Source organism: Vespa velutina, chromosome 8 (assembly GCF_912470025.1).
Source record: "Vespa velutina chromosome 8, iVesVel2.1, whole genome shotgun sequence".
Classification (NCBI taxonomy): Eukaryota; Metazoa; Arthropoda; class Insecta; order Hymenoptera; family Vespidae; genus Vespa; species Vespa velutina.
In genome coordinates, this window is record NC_062195.1 from 5,621,762 (window position 1) to 5,643,057 (window position 21,296).

At 24.0% G+C, this 21,296-nt stretch overlaps 4 protein-coding genes across 12 annotated transcripts; all 4 read left to right on the forward strand.

Moving 5' to 3' along the window:
- The first annotated feature begins 770 nt into the window (after positions 1 to 770).
- LOC124951150 lies at positions 771 to 7,788 on the forward strand. The gene is made up of 17 exons (XM_047498981.1): positions 771 to 1,003; positions 1,377 to 1,575; positions 1,814 to 1,928; positions 2,324 to 2,570; positions 2,682 to 2,840; positions 3,002 to 3,086; positions 3,203 to 3,345; positions 3,429 to 3,571; positions 4,431 to 4,467; positions 4,615 to 4,734; positions 4,838 to 5,039; positions 5,272 to 5,386; positions 5,531 to 5,780; positions 6,481 to 6,636; positions 6,743 to 6,827; positions 6,977 to 7,119; positions 7,198 to 7,788. Exons 1-17 carry the CDS (start codon positions 842 to 844, stop codon positions 7,351 to 7,353), a joined length of 2,517 nt encoding a protein of 838 aa, XP_047354937.1. The 5' UTR covers positions 771 to 841; the 3' UTR covers positions 7,354 to 7,788.
- Positions 7,789 to 10,668: 2,880 nt separating this feature from the next.
- Positions 10,669 to 13,953, forward strand: LOC124951084 (GTP-binding protein Rheb homolog). Of its 4 annotated transcripts, none has more exons than XM_047498868.1 (7): positions 10,669 to 10,861; positions 11,481 to 11,540; positions 11,626 to 11,744; positions 11,924 to 11,995; positions 12,243 to 12,450; positions 12,550 to 12,679; positions 12,768 to 13,953. In XM_047498868.1, the coding sequence occupies exons 3-7, from the start codon at positions 11,696 to 11,698 to the stop codon at positions 12,855 to 12,857; spliced, it is 549 nt and encodes a 182-aa protein (XP_047354824.1). In that variant the 5' UTR covers positions 10,669 to 10,861; positions 11,481 to 11,540; positions 11,626 to 11,695; the 3' UTR covers positions 12,858 to 13,953. The 4 variants fall into 4 exon arrangements, with proteins under 4 accessions (XP_047354824.1, XP_047354826.1, XP_047354825.1 ...); XM_047498870.1 differs by having other exon boundaries at positions 11,481 to 11,502; positions 11,695 to 11,744; XM_047498869.1 differs by lacking the exon at positions 11,481 to 11,540.
- A 458-nt stretch (positions 13,954 to 14,411) lies between these two features.
- LOC124951062 (protein fem-1 homolog B) lies at positions 14,412 to 19,158 on the forward strand. 6 transcript variants are annotated; one of them, XM_047498823.1, is made up of 12 exons: positions 14,412 to 15,262; positions 15,492 to 15,666; positions 16,262 to 16,343; positions 16,608 to 16,786; positions 16,871 to 17,211; positions 17,300 to 17,460; positions 17,521 to 17,681; positions 17,764 to 17,907; positions 17,987 to 18,216; positions 18,296 to 18,412; positions 18,508 to 18,614; positions 18,744 to 19,158. In XM_047498823.1, exons 2-12 carry the CDS (start codon positions 15,622 to 15,624, stop codon positions 18,899 to 18,901), a joined length of 1,725 nt encoding a protein of 574 aa, XP_047354779.1. In that variant the 5' UTR covers positions 14,412 to 15,262; positions 15,492 to 15,621; the 3' UTR covers positions 18,902 to 19,158. The 6 variants fall into 6 exon arrangements, with proteins under 6 accessions (XP_047354779.1, XP_047354777.1, XP_047354776.1 ...); XM_047498821.1 differs by lacking the exon at positions 16,262 to 16,343 and having other exon boundaries at positions 14,412 to 14,723; positions 15,091 to 15,262; positions 16,569 to 16,786; XM_047498820.1 differs by lacking the exon at positions 16,262 to 16,343 and having other exon boundaries at positions 16,569 to 16,786.
- Positions 19,159 to 19,794: 636 nt separating this feature from the next.
- On the forward strand, positions 19,795 to 20,994 carry LOC124950927 (ER membrane protein complex subunit 4). Its single transcript, XM_047498427.1, has 3 exons — positions 19,795 to 20,092; positions 20,349 to 20,620; positions 20,696 to 20,994. Exons 1-3 carry the CDS (start codon positions 20,034 to 20,036, stop codon positions 20,890 to 20,892), a joined length of 528 nt encoding a protein of 175 aa, XP_047354383.1. The 5' UTR covers positions 19,795 to 20,033; the 3' UTR covers positions 20,893 to 20,994.
- Positions 20,995 to 21,296: the final 302 nt, after the last annotated feature.

Sequence of the window (21,296 nt, forward strand, 5' to 3'; positions counted from 1 at the left end):
GAGAGAGAAAGAAAGAGAGATGATGTCGTTTATAAAACATACAATAACATCTTTATTAGTATATGATCAAACAGGAACTTCTTATATACCATGAAATTATATTACACGCTACAAATGTGTTATGAAACAATAGTCAATATGTTGATACTTATGCATATAGTTATAAGTAAATTATAAGTTGCTTGAATATTCATATTTGAAAGAATACAAATTGTTCGAATATTTACAGAAAATTTGAAAAAATAAAAAATATTAGATAATAAAATAATTTTCCTTTTTTCAAAAACGGAAAAAATTTTCTTTAATATTCTTCATTTGTGGCAATATTATTTATTGTTTATTATACATAACTATATATATATATATATATATATATATATATTTCTATATAACTATTTAATATATATTTCTTTTATATATATATATATATATATAACGATTTAATATATATTTTATAATTATATATGCATATTAATATACTCATTTATATGTGTGTGTGTAAATAATTAATACAAAATATATTAAAAATATGTTAACATATGTAAAATAAAGATTAAAATAAATAATAAAAAAATATAGAATAGCGCAGATTTTCAAAGTCGGTTCCATGATCACAAACAATTCTGAAATCTTTGTTTTAAATGATATTAAATGATTCAAAATGAATAGTTCTAACAAATCAAAGAAAATAAAGTAGTAATTATCACTTGATTGTACCAACGGGAGATATATAAAGCAGAATCGATCGTGCATATCTTAAATAGAAGATACAACTTTCCTCTCGGAAGATACAACGGAGATTGATATATATCTATATTTTTCATATATAACGAATTGAATAATGAAATTAATTCTTTTAACGATACTATTATTATTCGATTGTTGTTTGGGAAGAACTTCATCTTTTTCTTTGTTAAAATATATTCTTTCTTCGAATAAAAATGAATTGAAGAAAGTAAGAAGCGAATCAGAACTTAATGGCGATGATACTGTTTTAGATTTCGTGAGTATTATTTTTGGTCTTTTTTATCAAATATATTTTATCTCAATTATATCTTATAATAAAATAAAATAAAAAAATATATATATATATAAAATTTAGTTTTTTGTTAAATAAAACTATTGAAATATTTTGATATAACGTTATATTGATTTGATTCATAAATATATTAATAATAAACTGTTTACTTCTAATAGTACTTATATTTATATATTAATAAAATAATTTACTACTTTGTAATTTATTAAATGATCATACACGCACACGCACACGTACACGCTCACGCATACACATAGTTATAATCTTGTTTTGCACTAAATTGTTATTTCTTGATAATACTCAAAACAAATACATATCAAATTATATCTGATTTTAGATTGGATTAGTTCAACGTCATGGATACCCGGCCGAGGAGCACAAAGTAACTACGGACGATGGTTACATACTGACAATGCATAGAATACCTAATAGTCCTTTATCAGACATAAATAAAAAGAAGGATGTCGTATTTGTACAACACGGTATGACAGCATCATCTGATTCGTGGGTATTACTTGAGCCTAAGAAAAATCTCCGTAAGTGATTAGATTAGATCTTAAGTATATATATATTTTATCTTAATAATGTATTAATGTATTAAATAATAATTATACTAAATATTATAATATAATTCAAATATATTAATATATTCAAATATATAAATAATAATAATAATAATAATAATAATAATAATAATAATAATAATAATAATAATAATAATAATAATAATAATAATAAATAATTAATAAATTACTCATACTTATATATATTTAGCTTTTTTACTTGCTGATACTGGATATGACGTCTGGCTTGGAAATTTCCGAGGAAATACTTATTGCAGATCTCATGTCAATTTGACGACAAACGATCGAAAATTTTGGGAATTCAGGTAAAAACAAAATAAGCATTAGTCGATATCATTTAGGTAATAATTTTGTAAGTCTTAAAAAGACCATTTTAATTATTTGAAATATCTACCTCTTCATTTTGAAGGAATAAAATATTTAGTATATTTCTGTCGAGCATCATCTTCTGTATAGTATTAAAAACTATCGACAATTTTTTTAACGATTTTATATTATTTCATTACAATCAAACAATAATAATTCTTTGTACGTGATAAAATTTGTATCGTATTTTTTTAATTTTTTAATTTTTGTACATACAATATATTTATATATTCGTGTAGATATACAAATTTTATATATTATTTATATATTTAATATATATTTCTTTTATATATATGTATATGTATATGTATATGTAATTATTTCCGTTCAACAGCTACCACGATATTGGCTTACATGATACTCCTCAAAACATCGACTATGTTCTTAATTATACAGGATCGAAGAAATTATTTTACATAGGACATTCTATGGGTACATCAGTTTCCTACGTTATGTTGTCCATGAAACCGAGTTATAATAATAAAATGAGATTAGTTATAAGCTTAGCACCAGTTTCTTACTTTAAACACAAATTTCCACCAGGCTTAGAACGTATCATAAAAGACGTTCCAAAAATAAAGGTAAATATTAATTGCGCAGATCCATATATTTTGTAAACATATAATAATTATTTATATACGTACGTGTGTGTATATGTATTATTATTTGTGTAAATAAAAAATTTTTTTTAGAGAATATTAGAAGCAGAGGGGATTTATGACATCTTATCACAATCAAAAATGATGAAATTATTGGGTGCCAAATTATGTAACGAGAAATCGATTTTCCACTCAATATGTGCGTCGGTATTGTATCTAGTTTCAGGACGTGATACTGTGCAAACAAATACCGTAAGCTAAAAATATACTCAATGATACACATTTACACGCGCACGCACGCACGCAACGCGCGCACGTTAATATAGATATTTTTTATATCTTTATACATAATACAACATATTTGAAACTGATTGTGATTGTTCATTAAATGTACATTAATATCTCATTTACAGTCATTGATACCATACTTCTTGAATTATATACCTGCTGGTGTATCAACTCAAAGTCTATTCCACTATTATCAAAATTATCTAACAGGTGCATTTTTTGTTTTTCTTTCTATAATAATTGTTATTATTATTATTACAATATCGTTTTTGAATTTTACAATAAATAAAATATTTATATATATATCTTATCGTATTTATTGTAAGGTAATTTCGAAGCTTATGATTATGGGTACGAAGGTAATCTTATTCACTATAAAAAAGTAAATCCTCCGGTTTATGACATAAAGAAAATAATTGCTCCATTAGCATTATTTTATGGAATTAATGACGTATTAACGAATGACAAAGTAAGTTAAATTTTGTTATACTTTCTTAAAAGAATTAGACAGATTATCTAAAAACATTTATTTACCTATCTAATTTTATTTAGGATGCAACTGAATTGAGCAAAAAATTGTCTAATGTCGTCACGTGCGAAGCTGTGCCGTACGAGTGTTTTTCTCATTTGGATTTTGTTATAGCGAATGATGTAAAAGCACTATTATATGATCGATTATTAGATTTAATGAAACAGTTTTAACGATTTGCTTATGTAAAATTTAAACAAAAAAAAAAAAAATGAAAAAAATCAACAAAAACGATGTAAGTCATTTATATAATATGTTATATATATTATAAGTTATATATATACACGGTAAAGGTTCATTAGATTAATTATATATATATATATATATATATATATATATATATATATATTCTCTATATATTCTCTATATATAGAGAATATATATATATATATTCTCTAAATCCTGTTTGACCTGTTAAACTGGTTAATTTGCAATGCAAAGTAAATTCTAAAACAAGAGGCAATTATCGAATAATAATAAAAAATCTGATGAATAATCTATTAAATTCCGTTAATCATCCAAACACCCCACCAAGAAAATTAACGAGGACGCAGGGAGAGGGAAAATTAGAACCAATGAGATTTAGTTATTAATTGAAACAAATCTCTCTTCCCACATATTAAAGATCCACAGCGGGTATTAAAACGACTGCTCTGGCATTCTATCTCGTCAATTAAGTTTTGTGCTGTTTGTGGTATATTACATCTGGACTGTTTAATGAAAATACATATTATTTTTGTAAGTACATAATTTTTTTGATCTGCTATCTTTGTCATTCATCACTGGTTATATCGCTGTCCTGTTTCGAAATTAATCCATCATATATAATAAAAAGTGCTTTCTCTTATTTTTTTGAACCCCCTATTTATGTTATATTTATTCATTATGTGAAATTTTCAACGACGGATTCTTTTTACGAAACAATTTATCATAGCATAATTTATGGTACGATTAATTTTTTCACATTTAATACAAACATTAAAACGCTTTTTAAAGTTTTTGACAATTCTTGCATATTTTTGTAGTGTTTCTATTTACGTTACACATGTACACCTTATCTTAGTATTTTAGCGTAATCTCAAATAGTAGTTTATATATATTAGAATAATTAAAAATACGATCTAAAACGCTTACAAAGAACTATATATAATTGTTTACAGGTTTAAAAATTGTATAAACCAATATAAATAAAAAAAAATAATGAAATTGTCAACGTGGATAGTAATAATTTTATTAATATTTTTCGGACTCAAAATTAAACCATTTTCAATATTTCAAAAATTTTTTTTTCTAAAAACTCCATATTTAAGTAATGTTACTTCAGATTTTGTAAGTAAAACACTTATTTTTATAATAATATGTTATATCTTCTTTTTCAATTTATATGTATTACAACATATAAAGGAGTAAGTGACAAATCAATTAATTTCAGATAGAATTAGCTAAACAGAATGGATATTTTGCGGAAGAACATACGGTTGTTACAGAAGATGGCTATACTATATTGTTTCATAGAATACCTTATAGTTCCGTATCAAATATTACCCATAAAATAAGACCAATAATATTGATGCAACCCGGTGCATTTGCTTCATCCGATTATTGGATTTTATATGGCTCTAAAAGAAGTCTTCGTAAATATTTTCAATAATAATGATATTTACACAAGCACGCACTCGCACACACAAAACGTTACAATATGATATTCTGAGAACATGATTTCAAAATAACATAAAACGCATTTGGCTAATTAGTATTACTTTGTAATATTTCATAAGATGATACAAATGAATCTTGTTATAGGAAGGTTATTTAAGTCACTAATCATTAATATTCATTGTATAATATAATTATTTATTATAATAGCGTGTTCACTTGCGGATGCTGGATTTGATGTATGGCTGGGAAATGCTCGAGGAAATATATACGGTCAAACTCATGTAAAATTTTCATCGAAGGATAAAGAATTTATGCAATTTAGGTAAACCTTATCATTATGATAAATGATAATGAATAACAAAATAAATTTATAAAAAAAGAAAAATTCAATTAATCTTTCGTCTTTAGGTATATTATTTTTTCTTGTTTAATAATAAAAAAAAAAAAATTAAACATTTTTTTACAGTTATCACGAAATTGCAATTTACGATGTTCCAGCAATTATCGATTATATTCTTAATTATACAAAATCAAAAAAACTTTATTTTATTGGACACTCAATGGGCACAACATTATCATATGTTTTATTATCAATGAAGCCAGATTATAATGAAAAAATAAGTTTAGTTATAAGTTTGGCACCTACTGCATACTGGAAGAAAGATATTATATCTCCACTAATGAAATTTATAATGACATACAGTTCAATATCCAAGGTAAAAGAGATAAATAAAATATAATACACAAAATATTACATATTATAAATAAAATTGACACATTCTTGTTTTTAACGATTTCTCTTTTTTTTCTTTTTTCTTTATATAAAAACAATATATTTTCCAAATAAATTCAAAAAAAAATTATTTTACTTACTTAATTAATTAATACGTTGACTGCCACGCGCGTTTTCAGTAAAATCTCCTTCAGGCCACGCGTACCGTGAAAAATAATAAAAATTAAAAATTTATAAAAAAAAAAAAATTTTATAAAAGAAAAAAAAATTTTTTTTAATTTTTTTTTATTTAAAATTTTTTTATTTTAGAATTTAAAGAAAACAACAACTTATTGTCCAAGTTGTCCCGACCAACCTCAGTTTTGTATAGAATGTTTTAAAGTTTTACATTCTACATAATTTTCTTAATAAACCATTTTCGTATTACTTTTATAACAATAGTTTATATTAATGAATATTCATTATAAATTTAAGTTTATATTAATAAATATAGTTTATATTAATTAATATTCAATAGTTTTGTTACTTTCTTTGTGAAATATCTTTTCAAACACATACGAATATCCTTCGCAAGTAGTCAAAGAAGCGTCATCCCAATACGGGTGACGCGGCCTAATCAGAAATTCTACTGTCGCCCGAATATGAATGGCAGTCAACATGTTAATCAATTAATTTTTTTTCAGTTTTTATTAGAATCAGGAGAAATTTATGGTATAACACCTAAATCAATTATAAATAAATCATTGATAGCAGCTTGTTCTTATAAATTTATTTTGCAATCTTTATGTGTTCCATTAATTTTTGGATTGTTTGGATCAGATCCTTTCCAAAATAAACCTGTAAGTCAAATATAATTTGAATATTTGATAATAATTATGAAACACAACTAATTGATTTATTTTCTTTTGTATATGTACACATACACAACATACGCACGCACGACAGTCAGAAATATATAAGTTTATTAATTATTATCCATCAGGTGGTTCTTTCAATATTTATTATCATTACATTCAAAATATCATGACAGGTAAAATTATCTTGTAATCTATGTACAGTATCTATACTTTAATATAACGATATGCATTAATTCGACTTTAATGCACATTTCCGTCATCGTTACTTTTAATTAAAACTATTATGTTTATTTTATAATTATGTTATTATTATGTTTTTTAGAAAAGTTTCAAAGCTATGACTACGGATATGAATATAATATGAAACTATATAAACAAAAAGTACCACTTGAATACGACTTAACAAAAATATCGGCACCAGTGGCCTTGATATACGGAAAAAATGATATACTTGTACCAGATAAGGTTATTCTTAATTTTATTTTAGTGTGTATTTAACACACTTTTTTTTATAATAATAAATCTTTACTTATTATTTTGTAGTTTTTGGTCGAGCTGTACAAAAAATTACCAAATATTCAATTATTTGAAGTTGTACCATATGATCATTTTACTCACATAGATTTCATAATCGCCAGAAATGTAAAAGAGTTACTGAACGATCGTATTATAGATTTATTGAAACATTATTCGCAATAAATAATAATTAACATTTCGAAATTTCTTGTAAAATAAAGAATATAATTCTAATTAAAGACATATATTTCTTATATCAATATCTTGAATACACGATCTTAAAAGTACACTTATAAGAAAAATATGTTTCTGTTTGTAAAAAAGAAAAAAAAAACAAAAAAAGAAGATATTGAGTTCCATTTGTAAAAATAATACCACTATTTCTAAAAATTAACTTTTTCTATATCGTGGACAAAATTTTCTTCAACCATTTTTATTTTTACCTTCATCGAAAAAAGAAATATACAGAATGTTTCTAAACCCAATATACAATCAATATACAAATGTGATTGTGCTAAAAAGCTGTTCATTCAATATCATGTATAACTTCATTGCAAAAAGAATAAACTAAAACAGCATAAGAAAACTCTATTTCTTCTCTCAATTCTTTGTATCGATGTATATATGTATACGGCCCCTATCTGAAACTTTATGTATATAATTTTAAAATAAATATAATAATAAATATATTCAATAATAAAATAATCTATCTACATCTTCATTTAGAAACGAAAAATAAAAAGAAAACTTAAATCAAAAGTAAACCCACACTGTTCGTCACCAACACGAGTAACACTTGGCATGAAAGGAAAGCATGGGGAAAGAAACGGGTATTAGTATAATAAGTAAAACTTGTAAGCTATATTAAAATAAATAAAGGAAAGCAAATGATTAGAATCACGTTGTATCTATCATTTAAAAATAAATGTAATCGCGATAAAGACATATTTACAGAAGTATACTGATTGTATGGATACCTATAAATCGAAATAGATATAGCATTAAAGTAAAATTAGACAAAGAACAACAACAATTGGAATAATGATATTTATGATATTAATTAAACGGTTAAACGTATCTTGACATTTTTATAAAGATAGAAATATTATTTATTTACTATTTTATTTTTATATAATTATTTCTTATATAATCTTGATTCACATTGTGAATGTGATAACAAGTGTGTGTGTTGGGTAAAAATCTATTCGAAATGGCAAATGAGAAAATACCTATCTAATTTCATACTACCGATTAATAAAACTTCCAATGGTTTTGTGACTCTTAAGTTTTAAGTGGAGTACTACATTTTAATTATAAATCAAAATTAATAAATTGATTGATATATATATATATATATATATATATATATATATATATATATATATATATAATTATATATATATATAATTGTGTCACACGCAAGGTGACACATTGCGCATGCGTGTCCGAAGTGTCCGCTCATTTCGACACTATCAATTAAGACTCTTTTTAATTCATCTGTGCTCTTAGAGTTCGTAATACCAAAACTTTATTGTCAAGTTAATTATAGGTAATTAGGTTATATTTTCTGATGTAGACCTTCTTCCAATCGACTACCGAATAAATGATTTCCAATCAACATTGTTAACGAGTTATGTCAAGGTCGGGAATAAAAGGTTTCCTAAGAATTTCGTTTCTCTGACAAATAGCCAAATTAAGAAGAAGTTGACCATGATAAAATTCTATATATATATATATATGTGTGTGTGTGTGTGTGTGTGTGTGTGTGTGTGTTTATATGTCATGTGTATGTATTTACACTCTATTCGGAGAATTTAGGTAAAAGTACGGTAAACAGGTCGATCGAAACCTTTCAGACTTTTCTGCTGCATTAATTTCAGTTTTTATTAAGTAGTTTCTCATTTACATTATATATGATATTTTATAAACTTGATTTAATCATTTGTGGTTTATCAATCTCATTGTACATATTTCATATCAGACTTTAATATATATAGCATAAATGTATCATATATATGGATTATAGGTGTATGTTATCATATGTACATATATTTCATACATTAATAAACTTAATTTTATTCTATACTAATAATATTCTTGAATTTTGTCCGGTTTTTATTTAATTTAGACTCATTCGATAACAACTATCATGTACTTTCTGCTATTTTTTTTTATAGAGTATATAGAAATAAGTTTATTTTTAAGAAATTTTAATTAAATTTCAAGTAATGTATAAAAAGTTAGATATTACTTCTAATGAACTGTATATTGAATACGCAGATCACGTATAGGCATTATATGTATATATACACTCATGAAATATACATATAATATATATATTTTTTTTAATTTTTGATTTTTATTTTTTCTATTCAACTAATCTATTGTCTTTGACACATTCGACAGTAATTGTCATGTACTTTCTCTTACTGCTTTTCGTACGCAGTGTATGAAAAGTAAATGTAAAAATAAGTTTATCTTCAAGAAATTTTAATTAAATTTCAACTAATAAAAATGTAGATATTAATTTTAACGGTCTATATCTATTGTGTTATAAAACTTGATTAATATTTTTTATTTCTATTAATATATGTATCTGCACATTTCCATATACAACAACCATCTTATAATAAAATACGATAATTGATATTACGTAATTTAGATATTTTACTTTTTAATTTTATTTTGATATTTTACTTTTCAAAGATTTTTACTTTTATCCACTGCTTGGTGAAAGTTGAAGGCTGTTAGCTGAAAGTTAATATTCGATGCATTAAATATTTTTTTCAAATAAATTTTATTGAATTCATGGAATAATAATTATTGAATAAATATTTATTTAAGCAACCCGTTACTTAAATCTAAAGACATATACTTTTATATCAAGAATTTATATTATGATTTCAGATTTTACCTGGAGTATGCACTTTTTTTTACGAAGTATATATAACATTTTTCTATTTATGAATGCTAAAGAATGCCACCAAAACAAAGGAATAAATATTTATTGAATAAATATTTCCTTATTATTTGCTATTAAAATTTTTCACAAATAATTGTAAAAATTTTGTTGTTAAACATTTTGTTACAACAAAAATTTGTACATTAAAAATATGAATAATGTTTATTCATATAATAAAATAGTTTATTCTTTAAACCACAAATTAATACAATTTATTATATTTAATATACATTTTATTATATTTCAGAGGAAATTAGATCGCTATAATAAATGCTATTGATTAATCGTATGTCTAATTAAATCTGTTATAAATAAAACTTGTATTTTTATTGTTTAATTTAATTTCCTTGTGTTATAAAACTTGTGATTGGTTCTTACTTTTGTAGCCTTGAGTTTTCACCATTATCATTGCTCTATCAACAGAGTGCTCTTTAACATTACATTCCTATTGGTATTTAGGAGTGTACATACAAATTTAACGTATCAAAAACATGGCGAAAGCCTTTAGGTGTATAATTTGTCGACAAGTGTAAAGCTTACTTTATTCAATCTTTCTTTCGCGTTGAGTACTATATTAAACTATGCGTAGTAGTAAACTAAATAAGAGAAGTAATATTGTTTATTGTGTTTGTGCTTTAATATGTGCAGTTTCTTTTTCATTATAGGATAAGCTGTGCAAATCATAAATTTATGAAGATAGGAGGTTGTATGGGAATATTAAAAACTTAAGTACGTTTTTTTTTATAAACGATATTCAATATATAGACAGATTTATATACATTTCGTTCATGTTTATGTTATCCTTGAAATAATTATTTCATCAAACAAAATAATAAATCGATATTATTCTCACGCATGCATTCACAACCTTTAATTTCTATCACATTGTTATCCCATATAAAAAGATTGTATATTTTTATCTTTTAATTATATATATATATACATATATACATATATATATATATATATATATATATATATATATATATATATATATTCTCTTATTGTTTACAAGAATATAGAAATCATGAGAATAAAAAAAGTAATATTTTATCAAATTGCTCTAATATTGAAAATATATTAACCAATATTTATAAAAAATTTAATATAAAGTTTACAGTTGTTCTTGTCTTTATAATTTTACAAGGATGAAATGTTTCAACAAAATTTATATATGTTTGTATTGTGACGCGTACATTAATGATTATAATTGAAAAGTTATGTAAGAATTAAGCAAATAATTTGAAAAAAAAAATGAAATAGAGAAGAGATTTAATATTATAAATACTAAAATTACTTCGTCATTTTACTTAACAACTTTTTATTGTTTATATTTCATCAATCTTAGGTGAAAAGTGCAGGATTTAAAAGTATGGAAAATGTACTAAATATCTCTAGACATATGAAAGTAAGAGATTATGCAGAATTAGAAACCCGTCGCTTAAATCTAAAGACATATACTTTTATATGAAGATTTTATATTATGATTTCAGATTTTAACTGGAGTATGCACTTTTTTTTACGAAGTATATATAACATTTTTCTGTTTATGAATGCTAAAGAATGCCACCAAAACAGAGGAAAATAGCTATTATGGGATATAGATCAGTAGGTAAGAGAAAGAAAGAGAATATTCTTTAAAAAAAAATCAATTAATTATATCAATGTGCCAATTAATTGTATATAAATATACAGATAATTTTGATAATTTCTGATATATTATTTCAAATCTTATTTCTTAATATTTTCTAAATTAATATAATTAATACAATAATCATTTTGATCTTACAGGAAAATCATCACTAAGCATACAATTTGTCGAGGGACAATTTGTGGATTCATATGACCCTACGATAGAAAATAGTAAGAAGTATCTTTTTATTATGTTTTGTCTTATTTTTAATTTACCTTATGCATTATTAACGTGTGTTGCGTGCATGTGTCGTATGTGTCTTTTATATATTCTACTTTTATGCTTTATTTCAGCAGTAAATTTTCAAAGTGACATTATTAAATTTTTATGTTCTTATATTCTTTATATAAGGCATATTCTTGTTTATCATAATATATATTTTGTCCATTTATAAAATTAGATATTTGTATGTTACAGCATTTACCAAAAGTACACGAGTAAATAGTCAAGATTATGAGGTTAAACTAGTGGATACTGCAGGTCAAGATGAATATAGCATATTTCCAACTCAATATTCAATGGATATCCATGGTTATGTTTTGGTTTATAGTATAACTAGTGCAAAAAGTTTTGAAGTTGTACAAATTATTTATGATAAGCTACTTGATATTACAGGAAAAGTCCAGTATGTTGATGTTTTTATATAAGTAATGATAACAATGTTTTGGTATAAATAATAATAATAATAATAATAATAATAATAATAATAACATAATAATTTTAGTGTTCCAATTGTATTGGTTGGCAATAAAACTGATTTGTATGTAGACAGAATGATAACAACTGCACAAGGTAAACAGTTAGCAGACGCTTGGCATGCAGCATTTTTAGAAACCAGTGCAAAACAAAATGAGGTATATTTGTTTAATGTAATAATTATTGAAACATGTTTTAATATAAATTATAAGTATTTTTACTTATAATTTATTTACTATTTTTTAGTCTGTTGCTGATATTTTTCACACATTATTGATTGAAATTGAAAAGGCTGATGGAAATGTACAAGAAAAATCAAGTTGTGTTATTTCTTGAGCCAGGTAGCTAGTTAGATTTATCGCTGTAGTATAACATTAACGTATTAAACTTATTAAAATGCATTTTCATAGACTTGTTAATCATAAATTAAAATATCAAGTATATGATGATGCATTTAACATGATCATCATTTCTTATGTGCTGTATGAATAGAACACATTAAGAAATTATCTATTTTTAAAATGACATGTTAAACATACATCAAAATATGTACAAAGAAATTAATTTGATCATAGTTTATCATTTAGTACTAACTCCTGATGATCAGATCTTCAGTTTCAAATTATAAGTAATCTAACAATCACGTAAAGCTTTCATAATATGTTCAATTGTATTTTACTTTTTATGTATTAGTATAATCTCTTACAATAATTACAATGCACATGTTATTTAAAAAAAGAAAGAAAAAGAAGAAAAAAAAGAAAAAAATATGAATAAATGAAATATTTACTTAATAGATATTCATAAAGAAACCAAATGTTCTGATAAAATTCTCTATAAATGTTCTTTTTTTTAAAAAAAGTAATGATATTTCTCTTCGTTTTACACAGTAATGTATTTGTAAATTTTCAAATAATTTTATTTTGGCCATAAAAAAATTTACTAAAATTTGACTAGCAAAATAGTCAAAATTTTATCAGTCAATTTTAATTATTGATTTATTTATCAAATTAATTGTGATTATGGGTATATGTAATAATGTACTTCCATAATTTGTAATTATGTACATTTATTGGCCGTAAGTGTTCCTACAATATAAGATTCTTGCTAGAATGGAGTATTGTATACATGAATGCAATTTTCTTTTCGAAATTCATACTAGATATATAAATTACTATTAGTTCTACACACTTGATTTCATATCGAAGTGCTATATCGATACCAGTGCTTTATTAAGTTGGATTGTAAATTATATTGTCAAATATATTTGTGATTTTTATAGAATCCTCTTTCGTAATATAGGAAATAGCTATATTACATATTAATTCAATACATATTAATTGTGCAGCTCTATTAATGAATTTAATATATGTGTATTATACATGCTAATTTCATGGTATATTAAAAATAAACATTCTTAAATAGTTTTATAGCATGATTGTATTACTAATACCTTTCGTACTCTAAAAATATACGGATAATATTAAATTTATTAAAATTACATTATTATTCAATTTTCCTTATTATTATATATTTTTATATGATAATATTAAAAACTTTGTAACCTCAATCTCTCACTCCTATATCCCAATTATTTCACATGTGATAATATTTATTAATAGAAAAAAGAATTAAAAAGATTAATTTCAAATTTATGGAATCACGATTATTTAGTCAATTTCAATTTTTTGTCTTTTAATCAATAATAATAATATCAATATTTTATGTAGCTTAGTGTCATAAATTCTATTATTATTTTTCTTTTTTTTTTATTTAATCATATATAAAAAACGTAATGGACATAATAAAAACAAAGAGAAAATTATATTTAATAAAAAGATATGAATATAATCAAATACATATACATATATACGTCGACATTTTATCCTTGAAATACGTAACAATCGTAGATTTGAGTAGACCTACATGACTTAAGATAGTACATTTATAAATGAACGTTACAATGTCAAAGGAATATATGATAAATAAATTTAAAAGGAAATATTAAAGGAATTAAGATATTTATGTGCAATTGTGTATCTTCATCAATATAAAAAAAAAAAAGAAAGGACTAACTTGTGTCAATACGTGTTTGTGTAGCTTGTAGTAGTTCGAATAGGGGTATATTAAAAAGGAATCTCCAAAATAATATTCCAACGTTATTTGATCAAATTTATTATAGATATGAACCTATGAAAAAAAGTAAATACCAATAAGAATATTAATTATTAATAATCGTATAAACTTTGTATTGTGAGTTTTTAATTGTTCAGTGTAATATGAGTACTAACGAGTACTATTTTATAAGCAACAAATCAGGTCTTTGTTAAGAGAAACCAATTCTCTATCGCAAAAGTGCAAGTCATCGCTATTTTTATAACATTAGGATCGATATATTTTTGTGTGTAACGGTTCTTAAAATAGTTGTCCGTAGAACTAATCCATGTATTTCTTGTGCGTTGATTCTTATAAACAGAAACAAACATACGAGCTTTGAGGTTACGGCTCTACGTTGTTAGAAACTGGAGTGATATTTTTACTACGTAATTGAAAAAATATATTTTATGAGTTCAAATAGATTAACGAAAATGGGTGCTGTTGAGACTGCACAAGAAGATACAGAACTTTCAACATCATTGATTAAAAGAGTTTATTACGCTGCACGAGATGGAATGGCAATTGTATTGTATGGTCTTCTTAGTGATAAACCACCCGGACATATTGATTATCTTATTAATCAGGTAAATATTTCATATATTTTATTGATATAATAGTTATAAATATTTATAAAATACATTATAAAAATTCTGATACTTGTATATTCTTTACTTATGAAACAATGAAATTATTAATAAAATATGTTCTATATATTCTAAACATGTATATATATATATATATATATATATATATATATATATATATATATGTATATATATATAATATAATAATAGTTTTAATGAATATTTACAGAAAGTTTTGGAGGATGGACAAAGATGTACATCTTTAATAATTGCAGCACGATACGGACATGACAGGGTTGTGAAGATGTTAATTGATAAATTTAAGCCTGATCTGGAACAAGAAGGAATCGTTAAATTTGATGGATATGTTATTGATGGAGCTACTGCCCTTTGGTGTGCCGCAGGTATGATATTGTTTATCACAAAATATTTAATTAATTTTTATTTATGTTATTGTAGGTTTCAATGATTGTAGTGAATTTGTAAATATATTATAATTTATATTTTAAAACTAATCATTCAATATATAACATTAAATTTAATAATTTTTGTCAATTATCAACTAAGTATTTCAATGCAAGAGTATGAAAAAAAAAATATGTTATTTCTCTATTAACTGTTGTGAATTGTTTAAATAACTTTTGAAAAAATTATTTGAGTAAAATTTAACAAGCACATAGCAGCCCTGATTTTTCCATTTCTTACTGAAACAGTACAGTATACTATATGTATTTTATAGTTATAAATATAATAATATAAATTAATGCCACATGTACATGATATTGCACAATGTTGTGACTATATTTTTCATAAATACTTTTAAGTATGTCCTTAAAAGAGAGAAAATGTTTTATTTAAAATTATTAATATTACAATACATGTATATATATATAAAAAAGTTTTCTTTTACATATTGATAAACAGAAACAAACTAATATAACAAATCGTGGCATTTTTTATAAATGTTTTATTTATTGTCCTTTTTTTATGTTCATCCAGTGTAGCTTACTGTACAGTTTCAGGATAAAAATGGAGAAAACATGGCAAACGAAACTTCCTCAAAACACTCAAATGGCTTTTTGTAAGTAATTAATTGAAACCGCTGGCTAAAAGGCTCTATTGATGAAGTCATAGTACCTTATTAAAGAAGGTATGGTAATAATTTAATTTTGATTAATGTATTTCAGCATAACTAAACCTTTTTTTCTATTGAATAATATTCCTTCTTAACAAAAAATCTTAACACAAATATTAACACATTCTAATGTATTAACTAAAATTAATTATTAAATATTTTATTTTTCAGGGGCAGGTCATTTAAATGTTGTAAAAACTCTTGTTAAAGCTGGAGCAGATGTAAATCATCCAACCAAAACTAATTCTACTCCTCTTCGAGCTGCATGCTTTGAGGGACGGTTGGATATTGTTAAATATTTAATAGACCATGGTGCAAACATACACATATCTAATAAATTCAATAATACCTGTTTGATGATTGCAGCATACAAAGGACATTTAGATATTGTTAGTATATTTTAAAGAATCATTTAAACTGTTTTAATAATTAATGAACGCTAATACATTATATATTACTCATGTATGTTGCAGGTGAATTTTCTATTGAAAAATAATGCAGATCCTAATGAAAAAGCTCTTTGTGGTGGAACAGCATTATATTTTGCAGCAGAGTGTGGTCATACACAAATAGTTTCTGAATTATTAAGTTATGGTACAAAAATAACAAAAAATTTGAGTGGTGTGACCCCTTTGATAGCAGCTGCTGAACGAACGCGTACACCTGTAGTAGAGTGTTTGGCAGCTCGTACAGAGGTAACAAAACGGGAAGTAATTGATGCTTATGAATTACTTGGGGCATCTTATGCAAATGATAAAGATTCGTATAACTTAACATTGGCATATATGTATTTGCACAAAGCAATGAAATTAAGGTATGAAATATTTATTCTCTTCTTAATCTGACGTTTTAATTTATTTTTTATTTTAAATTTAATTTATTATATTTTTGTATAATTATAGATATAGTGATCCTAATGATATTGTGTATAAAGAATTAGGTGAAACAGTAAAAGCATATGAAAATTGGAAGGAATGTGATACATTAGAAAAATTAGAAAATATTAAAAACAATCCCAATGCACTTCACATGGAATCTCTTGCAATTCGGGAAAGAATACTAGGTATAAAAAAAATATATATATTTCATTTTACTCGAAATGTGATAAATAAATATTTTTTAGGATGTAACAATCCAGAATTACCACATCCTATAATATTTAGAGGTGCTGTTTTTGCAGATAATGCAAGGTTTGATAGATGTATTGATTTATGGCTTCATGCATTAAAATTAAGACAATTAAATAATGTATCTGCTGTGAAAGATCTTCTTCGATTTGCACAGGTGGGTTAATTTACAAAGATACATGGGAATCTATTTGAAAATAATATCTGGAATGTATGAAATGTCTATAAATAATTTATAGGTTTTCTCTCAAATGATTCACGTTGGAGTAGATCTTGATTTTTCTCAAGTTATAAATGTATTAGAAGCATGTGTTACAGAATTGGGACGTAATAAAAGTAAAATGCAAAATCCAGATCCTATGGATGGTATTGATCAATGTATTGTAGGTATAACAAAAGTAATTTATTTTATTTACTGTATCAATTTAAAGTACTTATGTACATCTGAAGTTTTTTATTTAGGAAGAGATAGAATCAAATATTACAACAACTTTATATATTTTAACAATTTTAACAAAATTGATGACATTAAATGAAAAAAACTACAATGAAGCAGATGTTTCTAAAGCCCACTATTTGGTACACAAGTTATGTGCATTACAAGTTAAAATGAGGGATGGTCAAACACTTCTACATCTTGCTGTCAATTCTGAAACACCAGTTGATGATTTTCATACGAATGATGTATGCAAGTAAGTTCTCTTTTATGCATTAATTTACATAAGATTAAACAGATTAATTATTTAATAATTCAAACATTATATTTTATAGATTTCCATGTGCAGCTACTGCAAAGTTATTAGTACGTTGTGGTGCTGATGTTAATGCAATGGATGATGAAAGAAATACTCCACTTCATGTTATTGTTTGTTATAAAAAAGCAACTAGGTATGATTATATATATCTATATATTGAAAAAAGAAATGTTCTTTTTTATCATACAATTGTTTTAAAAATTGATTCATAAATTTATATCATTATAGTGATTTTATGACTCTTTATTCAATAATTATGGAACTAATAGAGGCTGGTGCTCATATAGATATTGTAAATAGTAATGGGAAGACTCCATATGAATCTGTAGCAACGGGTATGTTATTCTCAAAATAACATTGTGCATGGACAATAATTTTAATGGCTAATGATATTTTATATATACACACACACGTACACATACATATACATGTGTGACTAGAGAATATTTATAATTTTTCTTCAGGTGTGGCTGAAATAGTACTACGTACTCATACAAAGTTATCTCTAAAATGTATGGCGGCAAAAGCAGTAAAAACGTATAATTTATCTTATTGTGGTAATGTACCACGTTCCCTGGAAAGTTTTATAGAATTACATGGACCTGGTCTTAATCAAGGCTGATTTATTCTTTGATCTCTCTGATTTATCGTGTGAACAATTGTATAAAATAATGCAAAATATTCCAACTAAACATTTGAAGTTAGTGTTATTAATGAATCCATATTTATATCATGACAATCTCCTGTATATCCGTTCTCATATTTTGACTATTCCTCTTCTTGTAAAGTAAAGTGATAAATAATAGATAATTTATTAGTATAGTAATTCACACACACAACATCCAACTATTACACAGTAATTGTAAAGATATATTTATATATATATATATATACATATATATATATATATATATATATATATATATATATATATATATATATATAACAAGAAAAACATTTATAGATAAGCATTTTTACTTTATATAAAATTATACGATTTTTACGGTATTTTGTGATGATGTAAAGTCCAATGAATGTAAAAAAGATTAATGATAATGTTAATAATAATATTAGCATTCGTATAATAATGCTTAATTAATATTGATTAAATTATACAAATCTAAGTTTGTTACCTGATTATAAATAATCAAATAAAATATATGCATATTTATAAATAATGATTTATTATTTTTCTTAAAAAAAATGACGTGTGTGTGTGTGTATTGATGACATTAATATTAAATAGATAAATATGTACATGTTTAATCTTTATTCTCTAAAAGTGATATAATTTATTAATATTGATATATATAAACATGCAAATTTGGAATATTGTAATGTAAATATAATATTCGTGAGAGATTTAATTCATGGAAACTGACCTTGCATTCAATGGAAAGTTTGTATAAGCAATCATATCTTTATTTCTATTTTTATTTATATTAAATAGTATAGCATCGTAATGTTTTATACTGAAATATTATTTATAGATTCAACGAATTCGTAAAAGTTTATACTATATATTCTGTTACTATATTTTAATATTATATTCATTCGTAATCATAATGATAGTTCAGTTAATATAAATACATCAGTTGTCCAATCAATGTATTCGTATACCATGGTTGTTCTATAGCTTATAATCATTTGTTATCAATTGAATCTTACGTTCTATCATTATAGGTTATTTAATTATAAATTTAATAAATTATTTTAACAAAGATATATACGTTTGACAAAGATAATAAGAAATAATGGCAACTACCAAACAGAATTTCAAAAAATCGAAATGGGCATTAGATTTTTCTCACAAGTACGTAACCTATTTTTGCAATTTACAAAAATGTAAATATTATTATTTTTATGTAAATTTAAAGTTTCATTTTATTTATATAATAATGATCAACTATATAATGATACAAATATCAATGATCGCTATAATTTAAATTTGAATTGGAAATTGTAATTTTCAAAAATAATAAATTTATTTTATATTATAATTAAGATATTTTACTATATGTTTTAATTTTTTAATAATAATAATAGGATACTTTCATACTTTTTTATAGGAATAAACAGGAGAAAAATACAGATATACCTTCTCCTCCAGGCTATACTCCTACAGTAGCATTATTTCAGAGTGTGGAATATCTTAGAGAAACAGATTCAAACCATTTAATAATAAAAAAATCTTGGGATTTAGCTTTAGGACCTCTTAAGCAAGTTCCAATGAATTTATTCATAATGTATATGGCTGGTAATTCTATTTCCATATTTCCTATTATGATGGTTGGTATGTTAATTATAAGACCTGTCAAAGCATTGTTCACACTTCAACAAAGTAAGTTAAATATAGTATGTAATTATTTTATAAAGATAATTGTTTAGTGCAATAACATCATATATTTATTTTTAGCATTTAAGGTGATAGAAGGAACACATGCATTTGGTCAAAAATTTGTATACTTTTTTGGACAATTAGTAAACATCGCTTTAGCATTATACAAATGTCAGTCAATGGGTTTATTACCAACACACGCATCTGATTGGCTGGCATTTGTAGAACCACAAGCAAGAGTAGAATATTCTGGTGGAGGATTTATATATATCTAATATTATATATTTATTAATTGATAAATAAAAAATTGTAATTGCAAAATGTTTATTTAAATAAATAATGTATTAGTCTAAATAAATAATTTATTAAAACATGAATTAAAAGAAATATAAAAGAGCAAGTTTATATGTACATATATTTTTACATTGTTACGAATTAAGAATATTACATATTGTTACATTTACCACATATAATATATTAATATAAAGTTCATTTTTTTTTATAATCTTCTGCAAGTTCTTTCAATCTCGCCAGTATCATACTTGGATCATCTACTTTTGGAATCTACAATGTGTTGAATAAAATATTTTTTAATAATTTTAATATATAATTTACTATATTGTGTTGGTTATTATTATTGCGTAATTATCATTGTGTTGGTTATTATTCTTTAGATAAT